A 24,252-nucleotide genomic window follows, 5' to 3' on the forward strand; every position below is an offset into this window, starting at 1 on the left:
CTCAAATTTCTTCTTTCCTGACTCTTTATAATCTTCACTTTCAAAATGATCTCTCCTCCATTTTCTCCATTTTTCTTTGCTAAGATTCCTTGTTTTTACCAAGCTATTGACCAGCAATTTTCCACTGAAGATGAGATGTAACTGTACTGGGAAACTGTATTCCAACGCAATAAAGCAAAAGCTTACTGCCCAAATATAAAAACGTACATAGTAAGTGCAACAGCATGAAAATACCTTATCAGCATCTCACAGATGAATTCTGAGGGCGCAGTGGGATTAAAAAAATTTGTCAGTCAAGTGTCCACAGCACAAGCAGGAATAGGACCCAAATTCTGCAAGTGTCAATCCAGGTCGTTAATCACAAGGTAATGGAATGTGTTAGGGTGATGTTAGGCAGCGTGAGAGGCTGAAGCAACCTTGAAGGTTGAGACAGTCACGGCGTGGCTGCTGCTGACTCACTCTGCAGCAAGATGCTGCTCTGACCAGCTCAAATGAACCACAGCAGTGTTGCCTCAAAAGCAAGCTACAGAACGAGTACAGGCTCTGCTGCTGATTAAACTTGCTCTGGGGTCCACCCACCAGTGACATGAGGCAATGCCTGATGGAAACATCTTCAAAATGCAAGCAATTTGCTGAGGAACAGAACTTACATAACTACAAAAACAATTAGACCTCAGAGAGTTTCTGTATCAACACATTTCGACACTCAGAACATAGATAGCTGAAGGTCATCATCCACACTTTACAGAAGGGGAAATGAAATTAAATGATAACATGATTCATCTGCTACATGCTGTATGAGCTGAATCTAGGCCTTCAGCTCCTCTGATTTGTAAAAACTGCCTTTCCAACAAGACTGCACAACACAGTGTCCCCAAAACCAAGTAAAATGTATCCTAGGAAAGGAAAAGATATTTTACTAAACTTTTATCCTAACACAGCCCCAAACATTTGTATACACATATCTAGGTATGTATATAAACAAGAAATATACACACATATGCTCCTTTACATACATACAAAAATTCCTAAACAGACTCTGCTGGACTACTGAATGGAGAAATATGGAAAAACACCACAGTATAGACACATGGCTCAGAGAAGAGAGAGTATGCCTAGCTAGCATAGTTTTCCTTAATTTTATTGGAATGTTTCTTAATTCCTACATTTCTTAGTTCCACTGACAAGACAGATCTAATTTCTGATGTCACTAAAACCAACAAAGCCCCAAACAAACCAAAAGACTAGGGGTTGTTTTTTCAACAGATTGAATCTGTGACTAGAGCTCAATTAACTAGGTATGTTTTGCTAAGATTAATGGACATATTTTTCTTAAAGTCTCAGCAAATGTTTGAGTAAGGCTGGAAAACAGATTAGCACGGAAAGAGAATGAAATCCAATACCTGTTTTTCATGCATACTTATTTGCAAGCTTGCTGGTGTTGCTCTTAGCCATAAATACTAAATGAGGCATTGAAAGATATTCATAGCATTCAGAAAGAAATACTATCATCTTATACAGTGATAGCCTACAAGTTCTTACCTTCTGCTTTTGATAACTTTTTATAAAGAGGTTCAAGATGTTTGAACAAGACTTGACAAAACTTGTCCCTCACCCTCCAGTGGGTTACCATTACATTTACCTGACCATTACACAGTAGGGTCGTAACGTGGCAGTGCAGCAGGTCAGACACCACTCGCTGGATTCCAGCTCAGGACTGCTGCCTGGAACTTGCTCGGCGTCCAAGGCAGGCAGGGGGCTGTAACTGAGCAAAGCCTCTGCATAAACAGATCTGCTACAGCACCTGCACACTCTGAAGGCTGTGGAGTACAGCTAAGAGACAGGATTGAGACTAACAGCAAAGCAGACTTGGCAAGGGGAGAAGAAATGTGACTTTTCTAGTAGATGTTTAAAAGAAAAACTCATTTTAAATAGGGAAAATAATCTCTATAGCAGAACTGTTAGAATTTGGAAAGCATGAAGGAATTTAGTAAGCAAGCTGTAAAGATGAGTAGCTACATATCCTTCTAAAATTAATGTGTGTTTAGGATGGATGACAGTGCTTGTTCTCAGATTGTGAGCCATCACGAATCTATTCCTTACACTCCCGAGTATGTGCATGTGCCCAAATTCGTTTGCCGTGCCCACCTACCTAGAGTGGCGTACCTACTTCCAAAAAGGCTTTTCCTACATTAATCACCATGGAAACTAGAGAAGCCTTCTGCTACATATTCAAACACAGCAATTAAATAAAAATTTGAATAACAAAAATAAATCTAAATAATGACCGGAGACAATGCAGCAACCACTAAACCATGACAGTTCAAGTAAAACGAAGAACAGGACGAGAAAGATTTGCTTTTGTGGGAAAAGGCTGAAAAGATGGCAGCCCTTAGCTGCTCCTGGGTACAGGTGAGGGACTCTGTGGGGAGGCTAGATGCACCTCAGAGCCTTTCCACGGGAGATCAGATCCTAGACAGGACCCGTGCCCGTGTGTGACACAACAGGGGCTGGTCCCGCGTCAGCCCTACGGCTTGGGACAAGCCCAGGGCTATCAGATGACTGGCTCAGGCAACTAGAAGAGAGAAACAACTCCGACCGAGAGGAATAAAAACAATTATCAGCGGGCAGGGCTGGGCGGCCCTGAGCGATCCCGGAGCAGCGCGTCCCGCGGCGCGGGCGCCCCCGGGAGCGCTCCCCGCGCACCGGCACAAGCGGGCGGAGCGCGGAAAGACGGGTGGGCTGGCAGCTGGAGAACGCGCATCTGGGGGAAAAACACAGAAAAGGGGAAAAAAACAAACAAATTAGAAAAAAAAAAAAGGGCGGGGGGGAAGAGGGGGAACCAGCCATCCCACACAAAACCAAGCGGAAAGATCGGAAGGATGAAATGTTCACAGGAGAAAAGGTGCCCGGCTCCCCCCGCGGGAGCCCCCGGCCGGCGCGCCCTCCCCGCGCGGCCCCGTTTGAACGGGCCCCGCCGCCGCTCAGCCAACGGGGCGCCGTGGTGGCCGTGACGTCAGGCGCGGCGGGAGCGGCGGCGCGGGCGGGCGCTCGGAGCTGTCAGAGCCGCGGGGCCCGGTGCCCGCGCCGCCGGGGGAGCGCGGCGCCAGGAAGATGAGGGTAAGCGCCGCTGCCGGAGCCGGCCCGCCCGCCGCCTGCGGGCTCGGGGGGACAGAGCGCGGGGTGCCGCCGAGCGGGAACCCCCGTAAGCGCGGAAGGCACGGGTGGGTTTGGCGCGGAGCTGCCCTGCGGCGGAGCCAGCGCCGCACCGGGTCCCACCGCGCGGAAGACGCCGGCGAGCGGCTCCGGGGCGGGCGGCAGGTGCTGCCGGGGCTGTGCCGCAGGCTCCCCGCCCCAGCAGCGGGGCTGGGGGCGCGGGCAGCGCGCAGAGCGCCCCAGGATGGCGGCATGGCGGCGGCGGAGCGCGCCCCGCTGTGCCCGGCTGTGCCCCCTGCCCTCCCCGCGGCTGGCCCCGGGAGCGGGGTGGCACCGCTGGATGCGGCAGCCAACCCCGGCAGGACAGCCCGGGCGGCGGGGAGCGGTGCAGGCTGCGCCCCAGAGGGGTCTTTAAAAACCAAACTGATGCAACGACGAGCGCCTTAAAGGAGTTAAAAGGCTTGATGGCGAAAGCGGGGTATGTTTCCCGCTGAAGCATCGTTTCACTGGGGATTTGTTTGATGGTTAGCTTCGCTTAAAAGCACTGTGCAACTTCAAGTTGTTAGCCAGAAGTGCTCATCACAGCCAGACCATCCTGAGAAGCAGCTTGGGGCTGTATTGCTATGGACCTTAAAAGGGAAAAAAGCAAATTACTGGCGGGTTACATAGTACAGATAGCAAAGCCGTTAGCTTCAGCCGTTTCTCGGTGTTGTGTACTGCACAGCTCGGGCCTAACAGATAAATCTGTAAAATACCGAGTAACCTCAATGCACTTTTGTGCAGAACTGTCATTTTTCATTTCTTTTGATATGACATTAGATGCTGCATTTTCTATTTTATTGGACTCTGTGTTCTGAACTTCTGAGACACAACTCCATTCCTCTTTGTGGTCTCCCTGGTTGCTATTAAACAGCTACTATATTTATCTTACAGGGAATTACACTTCCCTTATGTCTCTTATCACGTATGTATGCAATGGTCTTTTGGTAGAAGCCACGAAACAGCTCTACTTATCAGCGTCACACAAGTAAATCTGTCACTTTGATAAACAAGTTCTGTTAATACTGGTGTTTTTTCCTCACAATGCACCTAGCATTTATCCGTGCCTAAGAGGAGAAAAATGTTCTGTACTCCAGTTGTAAACATGAATGATTGACTTTGTAGAGTTTGAGAGGAAAAATATGCCTTGCATTAAAAAATTGCTCAGGAGAAGACTTAAGTGCGGGAGATGAGCGCAGCTAGAAACAGCTGTCAGGTTAAAGGTGCCGATAATGGCCTAATCCTTTTCATCTACATAAGTGCTTTTCAACTGTGTCAATATCTTGTCTCTTTCAGAGACAATGAGACAGTAGCTCAAGAGTTAATGCTGCCTTCTTTGCACTTGATCTCCTAAACAGTCTTGACTATTTCAGCAGCCAGGGGGAACTGTTTTGATGCTGAATAGCATTTTCAACCTTTACATACAGTAGCAGGATGTTTTATTTAGCCTTCTGCATAGATTTAAGCTGCAGCCAATTTAAAACAAACAAGAAACCCCCTACAGTTTACTCAGAGGCTTCGGTACAGTGATACAACTGTGGCCAAGGGAAGGGAGGTGCAAACCCTAAACCTTCGTGTGGTTTTTGTGTTGCAACAACAGGTTTGTATCCTAAGCAAAGATCTCCAAAGAGACTGTTTAAATTAGTCTTGTGTATGACAGTATATGTCACAGTTCCACCCAGTTCCTGGTTTCATGTACATGTTTAAAAAAACGCGGCAATTTTGATCAGGCAGGATATCCCCTGCTGTTTCCAGTGGTATCTACATGCAGAAGATGCACTTGTGCTGATAGCTGGATTACATCTAGCTACAGAAGTGGTGAAGGATTTATCATCACAAGTGAAGTATTTTGGCCAAAGATCTGACTTCAAAATGAGTAAAAATGGGAACATTAAGGCGTAGTATTTGTTTGTTTGCTCAGTAAGGCACTACTTCAGTATCTTGGAAATTCAGAAAGCATTCTGTGTTTTCATCTCTGTCTAGTTTTATGCATAAAGAACCAGGGAAAAACTGGGGAGAAGGAAGAAATCAAGTGCAGTGAGGAAAATTCTTACAGCTCATGCATCTACAGCCTTAGAGACATAGTTTAAAGTGCATTTCAAACACCAAAGCCAGCTTGCAGATGTGTGACTGCTTTTCTGGATTCAGAACTCAGCTTGAATGCTGAGGCTGCCTTCAGTCAAATCTGTAATTGTGTTTAATGTATGCCTCTGTAAACCCACACATAAGACATCCTGGAAAAAAGCTTAACCCTCTCTCCCTTTCGTTGCCTCTTCTGCAGGAAACTATGCCCCAGACGCCAATATTTTCCAGCATGCTTGGTTCCAGTTGTAGTGGGCAAGTGCAGCCAGACATGGGAGAGAGATGTGTGGACCCTGTTTATCAGGATGGGAACCTTGTTTCTGGATCTCTGGAGGCCTTGATAGAGCGCCTGGTGCCCACCATGGACTATTACCCAGATGTAAGTAGCCACCGAAGGGGATTTTTTTCTCCCACGGTTTAGTGCTCCCATACTGCATTAGTACCTGGATTGGTGCTCTCTCATGAAATTCTACCTTTGTCTGATTCAAGATGTAGATGTAGGCTAAAGATGCATTTATTTTACTGGCAATATTCATTCACTAAAGATGTTGCTCAATAGGGATATTTTCTGTTTCTAAATGAGAGGACTTGTTAGAAAGATAAAGCCATCTTGAATTCAAATGGGTGCCTTAAGAACCAATTAAAAGCAGCATTAGCCACAGAATTTTCATACTTCTAAGCTGCTTTAGCTCTAATGCAGCCAAGATTAACTACTAACCAGGTCCTACCTAGGGAAGCAGACCTGAAAACAGCTCTAGTATTTTTCCCCTTAATTTTCTATGCATATTCTAGTTAGGCCATCAGAAAAAAAGAATCACAACCCAAAATAGATTTTAATTAAAATATTCTCTTTCTAAAGACATTTTAATGGGCCATTGCTCGAGAACAATGTATGTTCTCGAGCCTGAAAATGATTTTGCAACTGGCTGAACATCCTCAGTGCAGTCCTCAAAGTGAATACTACCTATATATAACTCTAGGATATGCAGTAAGAATTTGAACCTAGGATATTAAGATACCACTTTATCACTTAAAATTACTCTTTGTGCTCATTAATGAAAGATACTATTGAAACAAGTGGCCAAAAATCAGAGAGGCTATATAACTTATATTCTATTTGAGCTCTGAAAAAGCAGCAGCTATTACAGAAGTATCCCAGCACTTTGAAAAACTAAAAAGGGAGCAGGAAACTGCAGTCACTATTAACTTGTATGTCAAACTTAATGTTTATTGTAGTGGACCATGCTATATCTTTTATGTTTCTCAGTCTAATTTGTGTAGAATGTTTTATTGTGGTCGCATTTAAATCACAGTAAAGTTCCTCCAAGGTCCCACAAATAACACCACACATCCTCACAACCATCATCCACAAAAAGGGACTCTCCATGTGAGAGTTCAGCGGGAATGTGCAGAATTGCCATCAATCATCAGTATAGGATTAAAAAAGCAAAACAAGCATGGTTTACTATTCCAGTTCAAAGGTAATCCTAAACCTTATATTTAAATATGGCTAACATACAATTGTGCTGCCAGTACCAAATCCTAAGACTCAGAGGGATTTGTTAGACATTAAATCTCCATTCCACACCCCCAAATACATATTGTAGAACAGATGCACAGAAGAAACTAGTGGGTAGAGCTGGTGTGGTATAACAGTGGATGAATGAATAGCTTTAGGATAATCCAAGGAGTCTGTTCCTTCTCTTTGGTGTGATACAGCAATCTTGTTACTTGCTACTTGCATTTCAGAAGTGTAGCAAAGTTTTTTAAGTAGCTGCTAATGCACATCTCTTATTGTACCTTGCAACATAAAATCTATTTATAACACAGCTACTCTGAAAATGGTTCCAGAAAGTAAGGTAGACCCCTTACACTGGAAAGCTGCTAGTTTCCATGGTGCTTTCCCTTCATATCCCATGCAAGAGTGCATTACAAGCCAAGAAGCCACGGACCCCACCCTGCAAGCTGTAGCTTAAATAGACAGCAAGTTCACAGCTGAGCATCTAACAGAAGCAGTCAAGGGTAACTCCAGGGAAAGAGAGATGGATAACAGCATTAAACCAAATTCATCTCTGCAGCACAACATATACCTTTAGTTAAACCAGATCACCCAATTTAGGGGAAAGGATTAATTATAAAATGAGTAGACAAATGAGCTCTGAGCAACATAAAGAAGAAGCTGTATTTGAGTTGTCTTCAAACATGAGTTTTCTATTTCCCTTCAGTTACATGTTTATACTTCATTTCATGCTCATTTGTGGTTTTAGGGGAGTTGCCACAGAGGGTTAGTGGTAGCCATTTAAGCTGATATCCTGTCAGAAGAGTAGCCAGTCCTGTATGTTCAAGAGAGAAGTATCAAAACCTCTTAGTCTTAACTCTCTGGCTACTCATCCAAAGAAAGGCAGCAAGGTATCACCAAGAGAAGCTGGTGGCAGTATTAGAGCAGAGGTTACCCGAGTTTCAGAGTGACACAGTTCTAAGTTGCAGTACCCATCCGAGTTTTCTGATCGCTACATCTGAGCACAGTGCTCTGAAGGCATTGCTGCCTTCGTGCACGTTGATCACAGAAACCTTCTGGACAGAGAAAAAGGGAGTGGGGGAGAGAGCAAACACACAGTATCTTTCTGTGCTGGTTACGGAGGCAGAACAAAAACGTGTTTGCCGCGTTGGCAGAGCACGAGACAGGCAAGGGAGGACAGGAAAGATAAGCGCCTGCATTGGTGTGCTGCTCTTCTGGGTCTTGTTTGTGTGCAGGGACTTGCTCTGCACATCGGGAAGTGTATGCTCATGAGACAGAGGAGTTCAGGAGGTTAGGAATGGAATGTACCAGTCTGCAACCCTTGTGCCCAAGCAAGAAAATATTTGAAGAAAATATTTCACAAACACAAAGTTCCAGAATGAGCAGTGAGTGCACACAGAGAAATTGTATTTTTTTCCCTGCCTCGAGAAGTCATCAGTGCATTCTTGGGTCAGAGAGTAACAATTCCTTCTTTAGTCTTGTGCACTCACGCTCTTCTTTTTTTTAATATAATTCAGCTCATCTCTTAGCAACAACTTTAGGCACTAAAGGAATCTGGCTTCTTATTCTCTTGCAAAGCACAAGCCCCTTTTGTGTCTACTTACATTCTCCCAACTGCAGAAAGGATTTTTTTTTCCTTGTCTCCCCTCCCAAATACCTGTCACTTTTAGGATAAATGGAGCTTAGCTTTCACTCTTATAGCTTATGGAAGCATTTTTTTAATCATTCTTTATCAAACTAGCTAGCTTCAGAGCTAAATTTCCTTCTCCAGACCATCCTCTTCATGGCTAGAGGACTGCCTGAGAAACTGTAGGTTTTTACACTGTTATAACATTTAGCCTGTGTACAGCAGCAAATCACATAAATCCTTGATCTTGCTAAGGCATATGACATTAGTATGAAATTTTTACTGTCCAAAACAACTGTCTTCCTAACCCCTGAGACCTAAGCTGAAATGCATGGCTTAGTTCAGTCTGAAATTTCTTTATTGGATAAGGACTGGCTAGTAGCAGAGAGGCAAGGAAATGGGGGGGTCAGTACTGCTGTCATTTTTAGTTTGATTAATTGTAGTCCTTGTCTGTGTCAGTAATAAAAGTATCAAAACCCCTCAATTTGATACCAGTATGGTGTGAACCAGCATGTCTTGATTGACCACAATGGAACAATTTTGTTTTCCAAAGTAATGAACCTAGTTCCAGTTAAATGACTTTAAAAAATGGAATAAAAATAGAGCAGATGGATTCCAGAAGGAATGATAACTTGTTTCTGAAACCCAAAAGTTTGATATTGCCTGAAAAGGCATTGTATGGGTCCAGTACGGCTATTACTGATTACAGAGACACATCAGCAAGCCTAAAATGGAAAGTACACATTGTATCTTCCTGCTTCTTGCCAGTTCAAAACTTTTATGAACATCCTATAAAACATTATCAAAGAAACCAAATAAAAGCACAGGTCATGTGACACTTTTCTTCCTGTGTGACAGCAGGAAAATGATGCTGTGAGTGGCTGAGTGGCCCTTTCTGAGACTCACTTTGGATAAACACTGTGCCACATCACACATGCTTCCACCAAGGAGACCAACTCTAGAATTACTGTGAGAAGCAAAATTACATATTTGCTTAAAAGAATGTGTCCAGCTTATCAGAGCAAAGGTCACTGCCAGGGCAGTGTGGCTGAAGTTGTGGTTCCCTGCTACTGACATCTTTCAGACAGGCCCTCTCAACTCCCAAAGCAAGAATGTGGGGAAGGGATCAAAATATCATGTCCTTTTTTTTTTTTCCTCCCCACCCATCTCATCTCTCGAATGCAAAATACAGTAAAAAGTGAGGGCTGCTTCAAGTCTTCGGTGCAAATAAAAATTTCATACAACCCAGTGACAGCTGACTCACCCAACAGCTAAATTCCTGTTCCACATAGCCCAGACTCACAGTTTTAAGTTCAGGGACAACAGTGAACCCATGAGATAGACAGAAAGTGAAACAGAGGATAAGCAAGCATAGTTAAAGACACAAACACACACCCCAAATCTCACAACCCGACACAGTTCTTTCTGTTGTTTTCATTCTGAGTAGGGAACACGTCCTTTAGGAATCACTCTCGGAAGCACAGGAATAGGATCTGATATATTGTCCCCTAACACAACCAAGTCTCCTTTTGTGAACCAGGTTAGCTTTTCAGCCTAATTTTAGTGGCCATTACACATCAAATGCCCTACCACAGGATTTTATAGAATTGATCTTCAGGTTTTTGTCACTGTAAATGTAAAAAGTACCTCTGGAGTTCTGCAGAGACATGACATATCAAACAGAAGCCTAATTTCTTAGATTTCCATACGTACTCTTGTGGAGGATGTTTGCAACCGTGCCATTAGGGAGGGAGGCCTTGCTGTCAGTGTCCTGTCATTGCCCTGCCCAGCTGCTCAAGGACACCAAGAGCTGGACTGGGAGATGGCCCCAAGGGGCTTCTTCTGTAGGCATCCGTGGAAGCACTCAGGAGCCTGACCCACACTGTCCATCCCGTCAGCCCTTCACCTCCGCTCTTCCTCCATCCATAAACAACAGACAAGGCAAAGACTACAACTGAGCTCTGGTTTTGATTGCACAGAATTTATGTTGTTCCTAATGTAATACATGAACCCCAGAACAAATAACATCTTCAAATCAGAATGAGCATTTTAAATGCCTCTGCTGTATCATGCTGTACATTCTGTACTTTCATTAGCTTCCTTCAGAAGCTCAGGACAGAGTTGTATGTTTAGATATATGTTTAATCTATTACACTTTTCACTCACTCCCAGAACACTGTGACTTTTGGTTAGTGTTATTTATTTTGTTTTTTAAAAATTCCTTTTTCCCTGATATGTGGTGGTTAGTGCTAAATTTGTATTACAGGGCATGCTGAGTACTAGAGAAGTGAAAACATTTTTCATTAATAGCACATTTTACTCTGATTAAAGATAGATACCACATAACCACTTTGGGGTCATAAAGATACCATTTTTGTTTAATTATAAGCTTGTTCTAGCAACTGCAAACAGCAGAATTTGGTAGCAGATAGTAGAGATACCATATTTTAGACAACTGTCCTAAGATTTTAACTGTCTTAATTCACTTGCCCACCCCAAGGTGGTACAAGCTCACGTGTACTATTTAAATGCACTTGGCTGTGTCCTGCAGTCACATTACTAAAAGGTGGTAAAAGTAACAGTGAACATTTCAAACATAACAAAGGTTAATTGAAATACAATGTCAAGGAGATCCCCTGTAATTTCCCGACTCCAAATTTTACCACAAAGCCTGAGGGAAAAATGAAGTACTTATGAGATGCTACTGTCATTAGTCAGGCAATTACAGTCCAATGCATAAGCCCAGCTTCAAGCCCTGGACCAAGACTAGGACAAAAAAATCACCCTCACTTCAGTTAAATGATCCAAAATATGGTACAATGGATACTTGTCCAGAGTGCATCACAGTGCATCACAGCTTTTAAATTACAATGGAGTTGTTCTTTCTAATCAAACATCCTCATTGTTGGTATTTATTAGCATTATTTGTTAGTATTTATTAGCAGTGTTCATATTCAAAAGACTCTGAAACAAGCCCCAGATGAATAAAGTCAAGCTTAAAACTAACATATTGTCCTGTGCCCTCAAACAAAGTGAAACCTTTTGTCAGTGATTGTGGTGAGAAAGGAATGAAAATCCCCCTACATGAAGAAATTACAGCTGTGGTTTGGAATATACATGAAGCAGTTTTCTGCAGCTCAGTGAGAAACAATCACTCTTAAAGAAACAAAGCAGCATTAAATAGTGGTGTTTAAGAGTCATAACACCCTTCATTAGATGTATTTCATTTGTGGCTTTGGTAAGTGATGACTAATTAGGCACACTGAGTCTGGCATTTTAAAAGGAAACCATTTGATAATTGGAAAACCCCACAGTTAACAGCCTTGAAGCCTATAGCATTTCCTTTCAACAGAGCTGGAAAGGACCTGCATTTCTCTGGAGACAAGAAAAATTATAGAAATTTTAAATGAAGGAAAATTACATTCATAGTTTACAGATTAGTTTTTCCAAGGAAGACACATCAGTTTTGCTAAAGCTTTTCAACTTGTTGTTTTTCTTTTTAATCCTTCCACAGAGAACTTACATCTTCACTTTCCTACTGAGCTCAAGAGTCTTCATTCACCCACACGAGCTCCTGGCTAAAGTGGGGCAGATCTGCATTAAACAGAAGCAGCAGCTGGAAGTGGGGACTGAGGCAGAAAAGGTAAATGGACCATTACATTCCTCAGTTACTTGTGGTGCTGTAATTTATTTTCCACTCTCTCCTTCTCATTGTAAAGCTAAATAGACTGATAAAGAATAATATAAAATTGTAACTGGCATATGTTGCTGGATGCACTTGTATTTGGATCTTGTTCTTTGAAGTATCTTTGCTTCATTTGCTGGCCACATTTGCTGGAGGTCATGTCCTGCCTTAGCAGTCAGCTGCAGGTCAGTGGAGCAGTGCACTGGAGCAGTGTGTGTGTGCCATGAAAGCTGCCCAGCAGCTGGTTTGCACTTTCGAGCTTTCACCAAGTAAGGAAAATCAGATTCAAGAAAATCCCTTTCTCCAGTCAGCCTCACCATCCTATTAGAGTTAACAATAACCTCTGCTACAGGTTATTGTTGGGGTGTTTTAACCCAGTATTTAACTCAGTTTAACAGTTGCAAAAATTAAGGGATGAACTTATTTAAAATGTTTTATTAAAATCAGTTAAACCAAACTTACATCCATCTAAGTGTCACCATTTGTAAAGTGTGTATTGAAAGACTTTTTCAGTCGTTTGAAATTGGAGTTCCAGAAAAGTCCAAGCTGGACAGCAAATAAGAGTGACAGAAACAGGATGGTCCTAACAAGTAAAGACCTAAATTGTTCAAATCCTGGGCATGTTTTGGGACCTTTCTTCTCTGATGAGACATTACAGCTTCCATTCCTAATGTTCAGCACTTTAGTAGTCCTGTTTTGTTTTCTCCTTAGTGTACCAGCACTCTGAGTGAAGAGCACAAAAGGCAACTCTGGTTTGTCAATAAAGAGTTTTTAACAGCAATACTGACCTAAGTGCTTTTCCTCCCATACTATTCCTGACGTGCATCCTCTTATGAATGTCACAAAATTGCTCCACAGGACAAACTAACCGTGGTGAAAAATGACTTTCATCCAGGTCAGTCCCCTGATCTGCTCTCCAGATATCTGCATAGCTCATCCTGTAGGTGCTGGGGAAACCAAAGGTCAGGGATGAAAGGTGCCAGAACCACTGCACCCAGTTTTGTACTCAGGGGTGATAATTGTCCCTAGCACCACTGCCAAACTTAATTCGTGACTGAGCAAACTCTGCTGTCTAAGTTGTAATGGTTCCCCAGCAACATGTAACTAAACAACAGAGATGGGAACCTCTAAAAGGTGGCAGCACCATCTGAAATACAGAATGAGTCAATCTGAGCTGTAGACTTACATAGGGAAAGACAGCAGTGAGTAGAAAGTGTCCAAATACATCTGTGAAATACTTGGATTTAAAATGCATGGGATGTAAGATGAGACTTTAGTGAGTAACAATGCCCTTCAGAGATTTTCAAATGAAAGCCCTGTCTGGGAACCAAATCAGCTGGCTGTTTAGAGATACAATGCTAATTGTAAAGTAGTATTAGTGTGGCTTCTCAGCAGACTTTTTAAAAAGTCCTGGCTTCCTAATAGAAATGAAATAGCATTACATCCTGATGTCAAACAGAGCAGCTTGTATTGCAAACACCCACCCTCTTACACCTTCTGCTGGCACCTTGGACATGGGCCTACAGGAAACCCAGCAAACGGCAGGGTGACAATAAATCACTTCTGGGAGGTGGCTTTAATTTACATGCTTTTCTGGCTGCTCTTTCTGTTATGCCCTTAATCCCTTCCTACCTCCTTAATATAAGCTGCAAATTTTTCCTGCCTTCTAAACACAAATTTCTTGGAAAATACTACATGAACTTCTGACATTCCTCTCAAATTACTGCTTTATTGCCCTCTACTGCCAACACCTGTGTGTTTTACAGAATAGTTTGGCCACAAGCACTTGCAAACATTTGTTTTTCTACATGGACACAAATAAAATCTCATTTCACATACAGCATACAAACTCAAGATACTCTCAAGTATTCACAGTCATAATCCATTAAGGTATCATCAGCTACCAGCACCTTCTAATTAAATGGCTGCAGAGCAGGAAATAGCTGACAAAAGCAGTTAAAGTATCTCTGTTCATCTCTGATGGAGTTTGCTTATGCAAATCGCTTAAGATAAGCTGGACAGCTTGGTGCCTGGATAGCATGTGAGCTGAACAGTGGCAAGAAACCAGGTTTTGAGGTTACACACCACAATACTTGTCATTCTGTTGGTTTTGACATTACTGACTAGCCAAAGAGTTCTACAGAAATACGACCCAGAAAAAGTGGATTGCAAAGAAAATCGCTCTGGGGTGTCTTGGAGTCTGCTTAGAGGTCTGCTTAGAGTCCTTTTAACTACTCATAAAAAGCAAGAACTTCACAGTTTAAGACCTCAATTATAACATAGAAGTCAGTAGTTAAGATTGACCATAAAGGAAAAAATTTAACTCTCCATAGGTGCATTAGAGATTGGAAAGTCTCAAACAAGATTATCAGTGAAAAATCTTGTATGGTATTATTGAGTGGAAAAAACCCCTGTTGTTACACCTGTGGTACATTTTTTTCTGCAGCTTGAGTATTTTATATATCTCAAGTTAAAGAAGAAATAAAAAGAGAACATAGAAGTTAGTTTCTATTAAGTTTGTTTTGCCTGTCTTGGAATATATAATCCCTTCAAAATTTACTGTTTCCTCTGGGGTTTTTTGCCAGTAAGTCCTCCTTTTTAAAAATGAAAAAATATCTATAACCAGGTCATTGCCATTAAATCTTTCCTATTGCCCTCCTTTCTAATTGGGAGTTGTTTTTCAGTCCTGTCTTGTCTTGTGCAGAACAGGGTCAATCCACAGAACACTTAAATTAATAGAGTTATTCCTCTTCTCAAAGAGCTGTTTATGGGAGAAGTATTCCCATGGACTCCAAAGAACTCTGTCAGGCCTCACAAGGGGAGGCTCATGTCTGGAGCAGGACTGGAGAAAAGTAGGTTGGTAGGTTTACTGCAGCCATGACAGAAAGGAAACTGTGCTGCTGCCCACAGATCTGTGAGGTTTCCATCTGGGTTACCACATGCACCAAGCCTGTCACGCTGCTCTGGGCTCCATCAAAACAGAAATCCCCTGCTCTGCTGCACTGAGCCCTTCCAGCATTGCTCTCAGAAAGTGTACACCTTGTTTTCATGAGTGTTAAAAAGCAGCTGATGAAACACTAAGCTTTTTTAAACGTGACAAGTGCAGTTTGTCTTGCAACATGCCTGGCTTGCCACGTGAAGAGGGCAAACCATAACAACTCAAAAATAGATACAAGAGATGGGAAGTCAGTGTTCATAAATCACTGTGTTTTAAGCTGTACATGGAGTATAATTTGGGGTAATTTGGCTGATTACTACAAGTACAAAGCTTCATTTTTCTCCTTGAAACCTTTCCCTTCTGTATCAGTGCCTAAACAAACTGATGACATGCAGGCTGGTGTTACACTGCACCTACTTCAGATCATGACCGCTAATGCTACCTCTTCAGTGGGCTCCTGGTCTTTAAGGAGCAATCTTACACACACCAGCAATAAAAAGGCATCAGCTATCACTGATATAGTCTCTTCAGCTGCTGGGGTCAGTCTAGACAACCCATAAATTCTTTATGAACTGAGTGTTCATATGGAGATGCTTGCCATGGCTTAAGGTGAGATTTTGAAATGTTTCTGCCCTCACCACTCCTTTTTCAGTTCCAAAAATTACAAAGAAAGGATAGTCAAGATGATTTATACTAAAAAACAGTTCTGCAGCAGCTTTTGGTAAACAAAAGTGGAGTTGGCACATACCTGTTCACTTTAATTGAATGGAAGTGCACTCCCCGGCTAATTAATCGTCCATCACCGCCTACAGATTATTCTTTTAGTAATGCCAGGCTCCATTCATTTCCTGGCAAATGACTATAAATTGTCTTTTCCCCAAGGCAGATGACAGTGGGAGTTTGGAGTACAGGCAGCTATAATCTGGAACTCTGTCCCACACTGTTGAGAAATAGCTTGAAGCTCCACACGAGGGGCACTGACAGACACTGCTTTGCAGGAATGCCCACTGCTGGCAAAAAGAATGGGGATGTTTTGGTTTCACACTCCCTGTGCAGCTATTCTGTGTTTATCTCATTAGCAGCATCAATTAAATGCTGTCAATAAAAACAGGTAGGAAATGCATGCTAGCAGATAGCAGTTTGCAGGTCTTAAAAAAACAAAAACAAGAATTCCCTCTAGACTTACAAGGAACACTGGCTGTCAGATTGAGGATTCAAGGGTGCATGGTTTAAGTTCTTATCAATGATTATTAATATCATTGACTGACTATACAATGGTGAGATATTAAAAAAAAAAGGCAAAACAAAACCAGCTTAATTTCATTGACCTTTGGTTTTGATTAGATAAACTGGGACATACCATGCTGAGATGCTGTTTTGGCAGAAGCTGCTACCAGCATTTGGAGGTGTTCTCTCTGACTTAGAGCAGTTTCCTGAGGTGACACTGCCATGCTGAGTGCCCTCCTGTCCCCAAAGGGCTGTGCTGTGCCTGGGGAGAGGGAGCTGCTGCCTTCAGGGACCTCTGCACTTACACGACTGGGGAGGGAGCACAAACAAAGCTTTCTGCTTTTCCTCAGTGCATCACAAGCTGGGTAGGAGGATAAATATAACCTAAATTAAGATTTGATTCTTCTTGTTCATTACAAGTGTTCTTGGCACTCACATTCCCAATTTTACAAGACTGCTCCCTTGGATGTACTGATGCTGCTGTCCACGGATGCAACAGAGAGGGGAGTAATTGGCACCCAATTCAGGTCATAACTGATGAAAAACCTTAGAAGATTCACAGGCAACCAAAAAAAATATAGAAAAATACTCTCTCTGCCCTTTCTGTGGTTGATAGCTTTTTGAACAAAAGCCAATACCTTTTATTGTCAAAGTCTGTTTTGATTTAGGCGTCATGGAGAGAACACACACGTCTTTCCTGTCATTCATTTATTTACTATACAGCTCAGTCTGGGTGCTCTGATAAATTCTATAGAACTGAAATATCTTTGTGAACGTTTCTCATGAACACTCAGTAGAGTACTGTGGTTTGTACACATCTGAATTCAAACACTACAGTACTGCTGCCTCAGGTGGCAGAAATCAGCTTAAACCCCATGGACTTCAGTTAAATAAGTCACTTGAACTGTTCTGTCATCTTCCTGGTTTTATACAACTCACCTTGAAAATGTCTTCACAGTGTTTGGTAAGAGACATCACCATGAAAGGAGGATAAATGATACTATTTAGGAATCTAGTGCACAGTTAAATGTGTTCTTTTTTTGTCGCCATCATCTACTATTAATGCAAAGTTTTTTCAAGGGTGTCTAGATTTCTGTGAACCTTTATCAGCCATTTAATCTGCAGTCAAACAGGTCTACGGTTGGTGATCAACTCATTGCTTCTTTCTAGGCAAAACTAAAATCCTTCGCTGCCAAAATCATTCAGCTCCTGAAGGAATGGACTGAAACTTTCCCCTATGATTTCCAAGATGAAAAATCCATGAAAGAGTTGAAGGAGATTGCTCACAGGATCACACAATGTGATGAGGTAGGAAGGAAAAAAAAGTTAAGTGCTAAAGCAGTATTTGTCAACTGTTAGATGAGCTGTGCCATGTTCCGTACAATCCTGCAGGCAGTGTCTCCCACATGAACTACAGCAGCAGTTGCTAAGTTGTCAGGGTAACCACAGGACATGGGCTGCCTGATGGACTTAATGGTCCATTAGCAGGAACTGTCTACATCTAATCACCACACGTAAGAAGAAGAGAGAAAATAGTGCTGGCAGTAAGAAAAATGACTGTGGTGCAGAAGGAGAAAGAACAGTAACTAGAATGGCTCAAGAGGATTTAATAATGAATTACATACCATCCTTTGTACACTGTCGCCACTCGGCACGTCTAAGTTCTGCAAGACACACCAGCTGGTTGTATCACTGTACTCTTGGCCAAGGTGAAGGTGTTTATTTTTTAGCACCTTATTCCCTGTTTCTAAAAAGCGGCTGGTTTACGGCAATGTTTCAGGTGACAGGCACAGTATTTCCACAAAGCAAGTTGTCTTTGAGCTCTGCTAGCTAGTCCATCACCAGTCTTAACAGCTCTGAGCTTCTAGCCTGTGGAGAAAACTAGGCCTTGGAAAAACCTTCTACAGCAAACAGGTAAAGTGAATTGGAATAAAACAAGGGGTGTTAATTTTTTGGAGGGGGGCAAGGGGGCCAGGGAAAGGGGGGTTCTTGGGGTTTTTTGGTTAGTTTTGGCTCTTTCCCAACACTCACTTTTTGTTCATTGAGAAATTCACTGTTAACAGCAATAGACAGAAGGAAGAGTATAGCCAAGAACTGCAAGAGAATTAGTTGTAAAGTGCTTGTACAAATGTGAAGTCTTATTTATGTAGAAGTAGAAGCTTCTTATTGTTTTTAAACCCACAGCTTCAAGATATTTTTGAGAACAATTAGGAGGAACCGGGAAGACAGTTGTATTATGTGCTTTTGTTGATTCAGGTAGAGAGAAAATGAAGAACAACAGGTCTGACAGCAGGACATGGATCAGGGAGAGGACAGCAGAGTGAGGTGAAGGAAGTTCTTTGGTTTTGTTGCATCAGCAAAGATGTTTACGTGGGTGCTGGATGAGAATGTCAGTGCCTCAGGAGGAGGGGAAGAGGAAACAGGACTATAGCCTTCTCTTCTCTTTGCAGACAAGGGCCAAGGGGTGGATGTTGGCAGAGACAGCTCTGTGAAAGGGGACTTGGCAGAGGTTTATTTAGCATCTCTATCTTAGTATTTAATTTGTCTGTTACTTTGAACGAGAAAGTTGTGCTCTTTCTTTCTGCCTTTTCCTTCCCACTTTTATGTATGAATAATGGTCATTTGAGAAAAACCCATCTTCGTGGAATGGCTCCTTGCTGTGGTGTCTGAGGCATCTGATGGCATCCATTAATTACAGCACCACCTCATTTACCCCCTTAACAAGGCTACCAATCAAGGTTCATCAGTGGAGAGCTATGCTTCATCTGACCCCTAGGAAATACTAATTTGACACTGACAAAAAGCAGCTCTCACTCTAAGTGTTTGTTAGCACATTGAATTATGCTTCAGCATGGAATTACGGTAAAGGTTGGGGGTTTATTTTGTATTTTAAAGCTTTTTCAAATCCCCTTAGGACACTATTCTTCATTCATAAAGGTAGAAAGTCAACTGAGAACTCACACAAAGCAGTCAGGTGTTGTTCTGGTGATAGCAGCATACCAAACAACTAAAGCTGCAGCCAGGATTGCACCCCAGAGTTAGTAAAAATTAACTCAAACAACTACAAATCATTGTACAGTCATTGACTTACCTTCCAAAGTTGTAGGTAAAAATTAGGGTAAAACTAGTAATGAAAGGAAACTGCTAAAACTCTTAAGGACATTTTTCTAAGCATTAAGATGCTAATAAATTCATAATAGCTTAAGTAAGCCATAGCTTTTCATGTCTGAGTTTCTTTCCTCAATTTTACATAATATCTGCAATACTCTAAACTATCTTCAAGTGTCATTTTCTGCAATCCTGACATCAAGTCTCCTTCCTCCCAGGCACGTGGGCAAGTCAGGCACAGTGGCTGAAGGCAAACCATTCACAGTGGAAAGCTCAGCATAAGAGAGGAGAATTCTGCTTTGTTTTAGTCCCCTCCACCAGGCTCCCTTGGCATTTCTGAACACTTGTAGCACAGTATCAGAAATGACTCCAGACAGCTGCTGTTCAGCAGTAATCCAGCCTCAAGATGAGCTACACTGCCTTCAGTTTTTCATTTGATTTCACTTGGGAGTCAGATTATTGCCTTGTAAAGCACCATTCTGACACCATTATTGCTTAATTATAACAGGCAATATACAAGTATTTGGTAGTCATCTCTCACATCTGCTGCATAATTTCAGTCATCACTGCACAGTAGTGGCTCCATTGAATGGTCACAGATTCATTGCAGCTCTGTCTAGTGAGGACTGGCAGAAGTGAACCTTGTGGTTAACTTCAAGAAAAGTAATTTGCATGAAAGCAAGAACGATTCTGTGAGGAAAAGGATTGTCTGGTTGAATTAATTTTCCCAGCAGCAGGAGAAACCTGGGTCACTTAAAGCAGTATCAGACAGGATGGAGGAGTAGGAAAGCAATCAAGTTAGCTCTTTGGGGGTGACCTCAGAGAAATGTCTATAGGACACAATGGCAGAAAAAAAAATCACCTTAACTTTCAAAACACTGAGCAGATGGATTGTGTTCCTGTGGCTTTACCTTTCAATGAATCCTTACAAATCTTATGTTTAAAATCTGCACACAATAAACAGGAAAGGCATTTTAGTTGTCTGAGAACATGATGTATATTGTGCTCTTATATAAATATTTGGATGCCGTAGCTGTTCAAAGCTAAGTTAGGATATTTTAGGGGTATATTCCTGGACATTATGTGAATTCCCTGGATTCTGCTTGGGCTAGACAGACTGGATTCATCAGTGGGTCTGATCAGAGTGAGAGCTTTTGGCCCTTAGTGCCCAGAGGTTCCAGGGAGCCTTGTGCCAGCAGCTGCAGCACCTTTCACATGCCCACTCCAGCTGCTGACACGGATGCCTTGGAAATGGGGCACTACCCAAAGGAGCAGACCAGCCAGCCAAGCAAAGCAGAGCTGGGAAGGCAGGCAGGCAGAACAGTGTCATTGTGGAGTTGTGTGGGTATTTAGGACAAGGTCATTTGTCACAGAATGATCAGCTCAGAAAAGATGAAAGAAAATGGATAATAGGCATTTATTTTCCCAGGCAGAAATTCTCTGGTGATCCATGTCTGCAATAGCTAAAGGTTTTCAGCAGTTGTTGTTTCTCCCTTCTGCTTAGGAAAATGGAACAGTGAAAAAGATCATTAGCCAGATGACACAGAATCTCCTGATGGCCCTCTCTGCACGGAGCCAGTACCAGGAAATCAGAGAGAAATTCCGTCAGCCTGTCACTGACAAGGGCACCATCCTCAAAACCAAGCCCCAGTCAACTCAGAAGGACATCCTGAGTGTGTGCTGTGACCCTCTGATCCTGGCACAGCAGCTGACCTACATCGAACTGGTGAGACTGACTGGGGTGGAGTCTTGTTTTCTATTTACTGAATATTAACGTGCTCACCAATGTGAATTTGGCTATGGCTTCGCTGAGAGCCTCCAGTGTTTTAATAAAAAAATACCAAGTCAAGTAATGAACAAGACCAGTTAGGTACACTGATAAAAGCACCTCACACATCTACACTCTAGGAAGATAAAGTTACCTAAATGTTCTCCTAACTTTGATTTTTTTTCACAGAACTCTCTGTTTGTCTGTACAATGACAATCTCTCCTCTCTCCAAACGCAGGAAAGGGTGAGCAACATTTATCCAGAGGATCTGATGCAGATTGTCAGCCACATGGACTCCCTGGATAATCACAAGGTACAAAAAGGTGTACAGAGGGAAAAAGAAACATAGATGAACCAGAGTAAAGAATAATAACTCCATAATTTGAGTACACCCTGTGCAAGAAAGACTGACATTTCCTAAGCTTGTTCAAGCTCATGCCTTAAAACACGTACAACATGATTTTGTCAAGATATGAAAAGGAAGTTTATCCTTTGGTGAGCTTTGACTTTATCATGATACAGGAGAGGTTTAACACGACCTGTTCTCTTGCAGTGCCGAAGTGATGTGACCAAAACCTATAATTTAGAAGCCTATGACAACTGGTTCAATTGCCTCAGCATGCTGGTGGCTACAGAGATTTGTCGGGTAGGTATGCATAGAAAACAAGATAGCAAAGGGATCCTGGCCTTAAGGACACGAGGCAAGCAGTGGTCTAAATGAGATTTAAACATTAGCAGTGCAATTAAAGATAATAGCATTATTCAAGCATTAAATTATTTGCATGCTCATATGATTAAGAGTTCAAGGCTATGTTTGACTTCGCATATATTGCTTAATTTTGTGCAGCTGCATTAGTCATGCAGTGAAATGGAACTTGTGTGGAGTTGGGAGCTCTTTAGGATTTATCTTTTTTTTTTTTTCTAATACAGCAAAAGATTCTTAAAAATACTCCTCTTTAAATGCAGATTTACCAATCAACAGGTGTCCTTCCACTGCATTTAGATAACATTACCACTGTGATATATTAATTTTTAAATTTATGTTAATTCACTTTATTCATACAGCATTCATTGTAGAAAAATCAGGAATAAACTTTCTTTAAAGTCTGGAAAGAAAGTGTACTACTGGAAAGTTTAAAAAAAGTAACAGAGGAGGAATAACCTTACTAGAGGTTAAGGTAACTTCTGTCTTATAATAGGCAAAGAAATGGAAGGTGTACTGCCCCAGAAACCTTTTTCTTTTTTTTTTTCCATGTGTGTTCTCTTTTTAGCTTCTTATTATGTTTTTTAGATTTCTATTAATTCCAGTTCTAGCAAATTGGAATTTTTTTCCCTATTCCTACTTGGTCAGTAGCCCTTCCATGGAAATCCCAATGGCTGCTGCATTTTTATGAAGTTCAATGTACTGATCCTAATCTCTTGAGATTTCCTGCTCTCAGAAATGTACTGCAGAGGCACACCAAGACACCTCCAGAGCTGGCTGGTAGGGCTCATACATTTAGGAAACCATCAAAGAAAGGTTTTAGCACACTGAAGGCTAAGCCAGGCCTTTGACTACTGAACCATTTTCTTTTGATGTGACAGAAACTTAGGTACTTAGGTCAGAGATTCTACAGTCACTGCTTAGGAGCCATTTTTATATAAGCCAGAGAGAACTTTTAGGTTTAAACAGGGAAAATATTTTCAGGAATGAATGCAATCCAGGCAATAATTAATTTTGCTTTGTAGTTTATAAAAGAATTTGCAGATGAGATGCTCAGCATCAGTTGCTTGGTCCTGTGCACGTTTGTGTGGGTGGGAATTTGTGTATTTGCTCATCCTCACTGCCTGCTCTCAACAGGTCATTTAGGAGCACATGCAGCAGAACCAGAAAAGCAGGATGTGGCAGTTGCTTTCTCTCTTTTTAGGTTCCATGCCCCTGACTTTAAGTCTGTCCAATGTTTCCCTCCTTCTTGAGAGGTTTAAATGTTTTGCATATATTTTGATAGCAGCATCATGTTATCTTCCTTTTCCAGTAACAGGAAATTGCTGAAAGTGTCCAGCTTGTTTATGCAGAACTGCCTAAGACATGGACTCTTTCGTATAAACAAAGATGTGCACTCCCCCAGAACTACACTAGTAATTGGTAGTCATCCCAAATATTTCTGCTGTTTTATTAAAAATTAATCTTAACAAAAAATCCTGAGGCCTATATTAAGATTTAGCTGGACAAAGTCTTGAAATATCTATTCACTGATCCTGCTACAGTGCCTTTGGCTAAACGTCCGTTCCAAAATTCAGACCATCCCTTCCCTATTGGATTTTTCTCCAGGTTGTAAAGAAAAAGCAGCGTACAAGAATGGTGGAATTTTTCATTGATGTGGCAAGAGAATGCTTCAACATTGGAAACTTCAACTCAATGATGGCTATTATCTGTGAGTATCCTTAACACAGACGGCAAAAGGCACTCCATTTTACAACCTGACTGGCAAGACTGCGCTCACCCTTGCCCTGAATTGGCCGACCACATCAGCAGGCACACTTCCCCTGGGCCAGTGTCTGTCAGTGACAGATTCATGTGTGGGTGGGTGAGCTTTAGCTGCAGCTTCTGCTTGTCAGGCTGACACCTCCCGGAACGTGTGCTCTTGATACATTAGCCCAGTTACATTAGCCCTGTATTTTTTCAACTCATTTGTCTCTCTGTCTCCTCTCTCCCTGCATTCAGCTGGCATGAACTTGAGCCCTGTGGCACGGTTAAAGAAAACCTGGTCCAAGGTCAAAACAGCCAAATTTGATGTTTTAGAGGTATGTATAAAGTTTTGACTTTATATAGAAATCCACCAAATAGTTTCATCCAACCCTCTGCTAGAGATTTCATCCAAACCTCTGTCAGAGAGCAGGCACCTCTGTCAGTGGTCACCAGCACATAAACATTATGAGAGTGTTTCCTCCATTTCAAACTCTCTACTTGTCTGCAAAGAAAAGTGGCTGCCAGCTCTCTCTAGATTATTTCTTGCTAGGGTATTTTTGCCAATTTCACGTCAAGGCAGTTTCCGCTCCAGTGAGTGCTGCCCTTAAAACTAATTAGAGGACTCCACCTAGTGGAGACCTGCGTGGAAACAA

At 42.1% G+C, this 24,252-nt stretch overlaps 1 protein-coding gene across 2 annotated transcripts in view; it reads left to right on the forward strand.

Annotated features, from left to right (window-relative positions):
- Positions 1-24,252, forward strand: part of RASGEF1A (RasGEF domain family member 1A) — a 51,275-nt gene that overhangs the window by 21,272 nt on the left and 5,751 nt on the right. The window contains exons 1-9 of one of the 2 annotated variants that reach the window (XM_041475457.1): positions 3,029-3,120; positions 5,477-5,656; positions 11,938-12,066; positions 17,444-17,581; positions 20,886-21,107; positions 21,389-21,463; positions 21,704-21,796; positions 23,462-23,564; positions 23,855-23,934. In XM_041475457.1, the coding sequence (XP_041331391.1) occupies positions 3,115-3,120; positions 5,477-5,656; positions 11,938-12,066; positions 17,444-17,581; positions 20,886-21,107; positions 21,389-21,463; positions 21,704-21,796; positions 23,462-23,564; positions 23,855-23,934 (1,026 nt within the window). In that variant the 5' untranslated portion in view covers positions 3,029-3,114. Of the gene's footprint in view, positions 1-3,028; positions 3,121-5,476; positions 5,657-11,937; positions 12,067-17,443; positions 17,582-20,885; positions 21,108-21,388; positions 21,464-21,703; positions 21,797-23,461; positions 23,565-23,854; positions 23,935-24,252 lie in introns of those variants that run through there. The other variant, XM_041475446.1, reaches the window with a different exon arrangement.

Source organism: Pyrgilauda ruficollis, unplaced genomic scaffold (genome assembly GCF_017590135.1).
Source record: "Pyrgilauda ruficollis isolate IOZ18807 unplaced genomic scaffold, ASM1759013v1 scaffold11, whole genome shotgun sequence".
In the NCBI taxonomy this organism is placed as follows: Eukaryota; Metazoa; Chordata; class Aves; order Passeriformes; family Passeridae; genus Pyrgilauda; species Pyrgilauda ruficollis.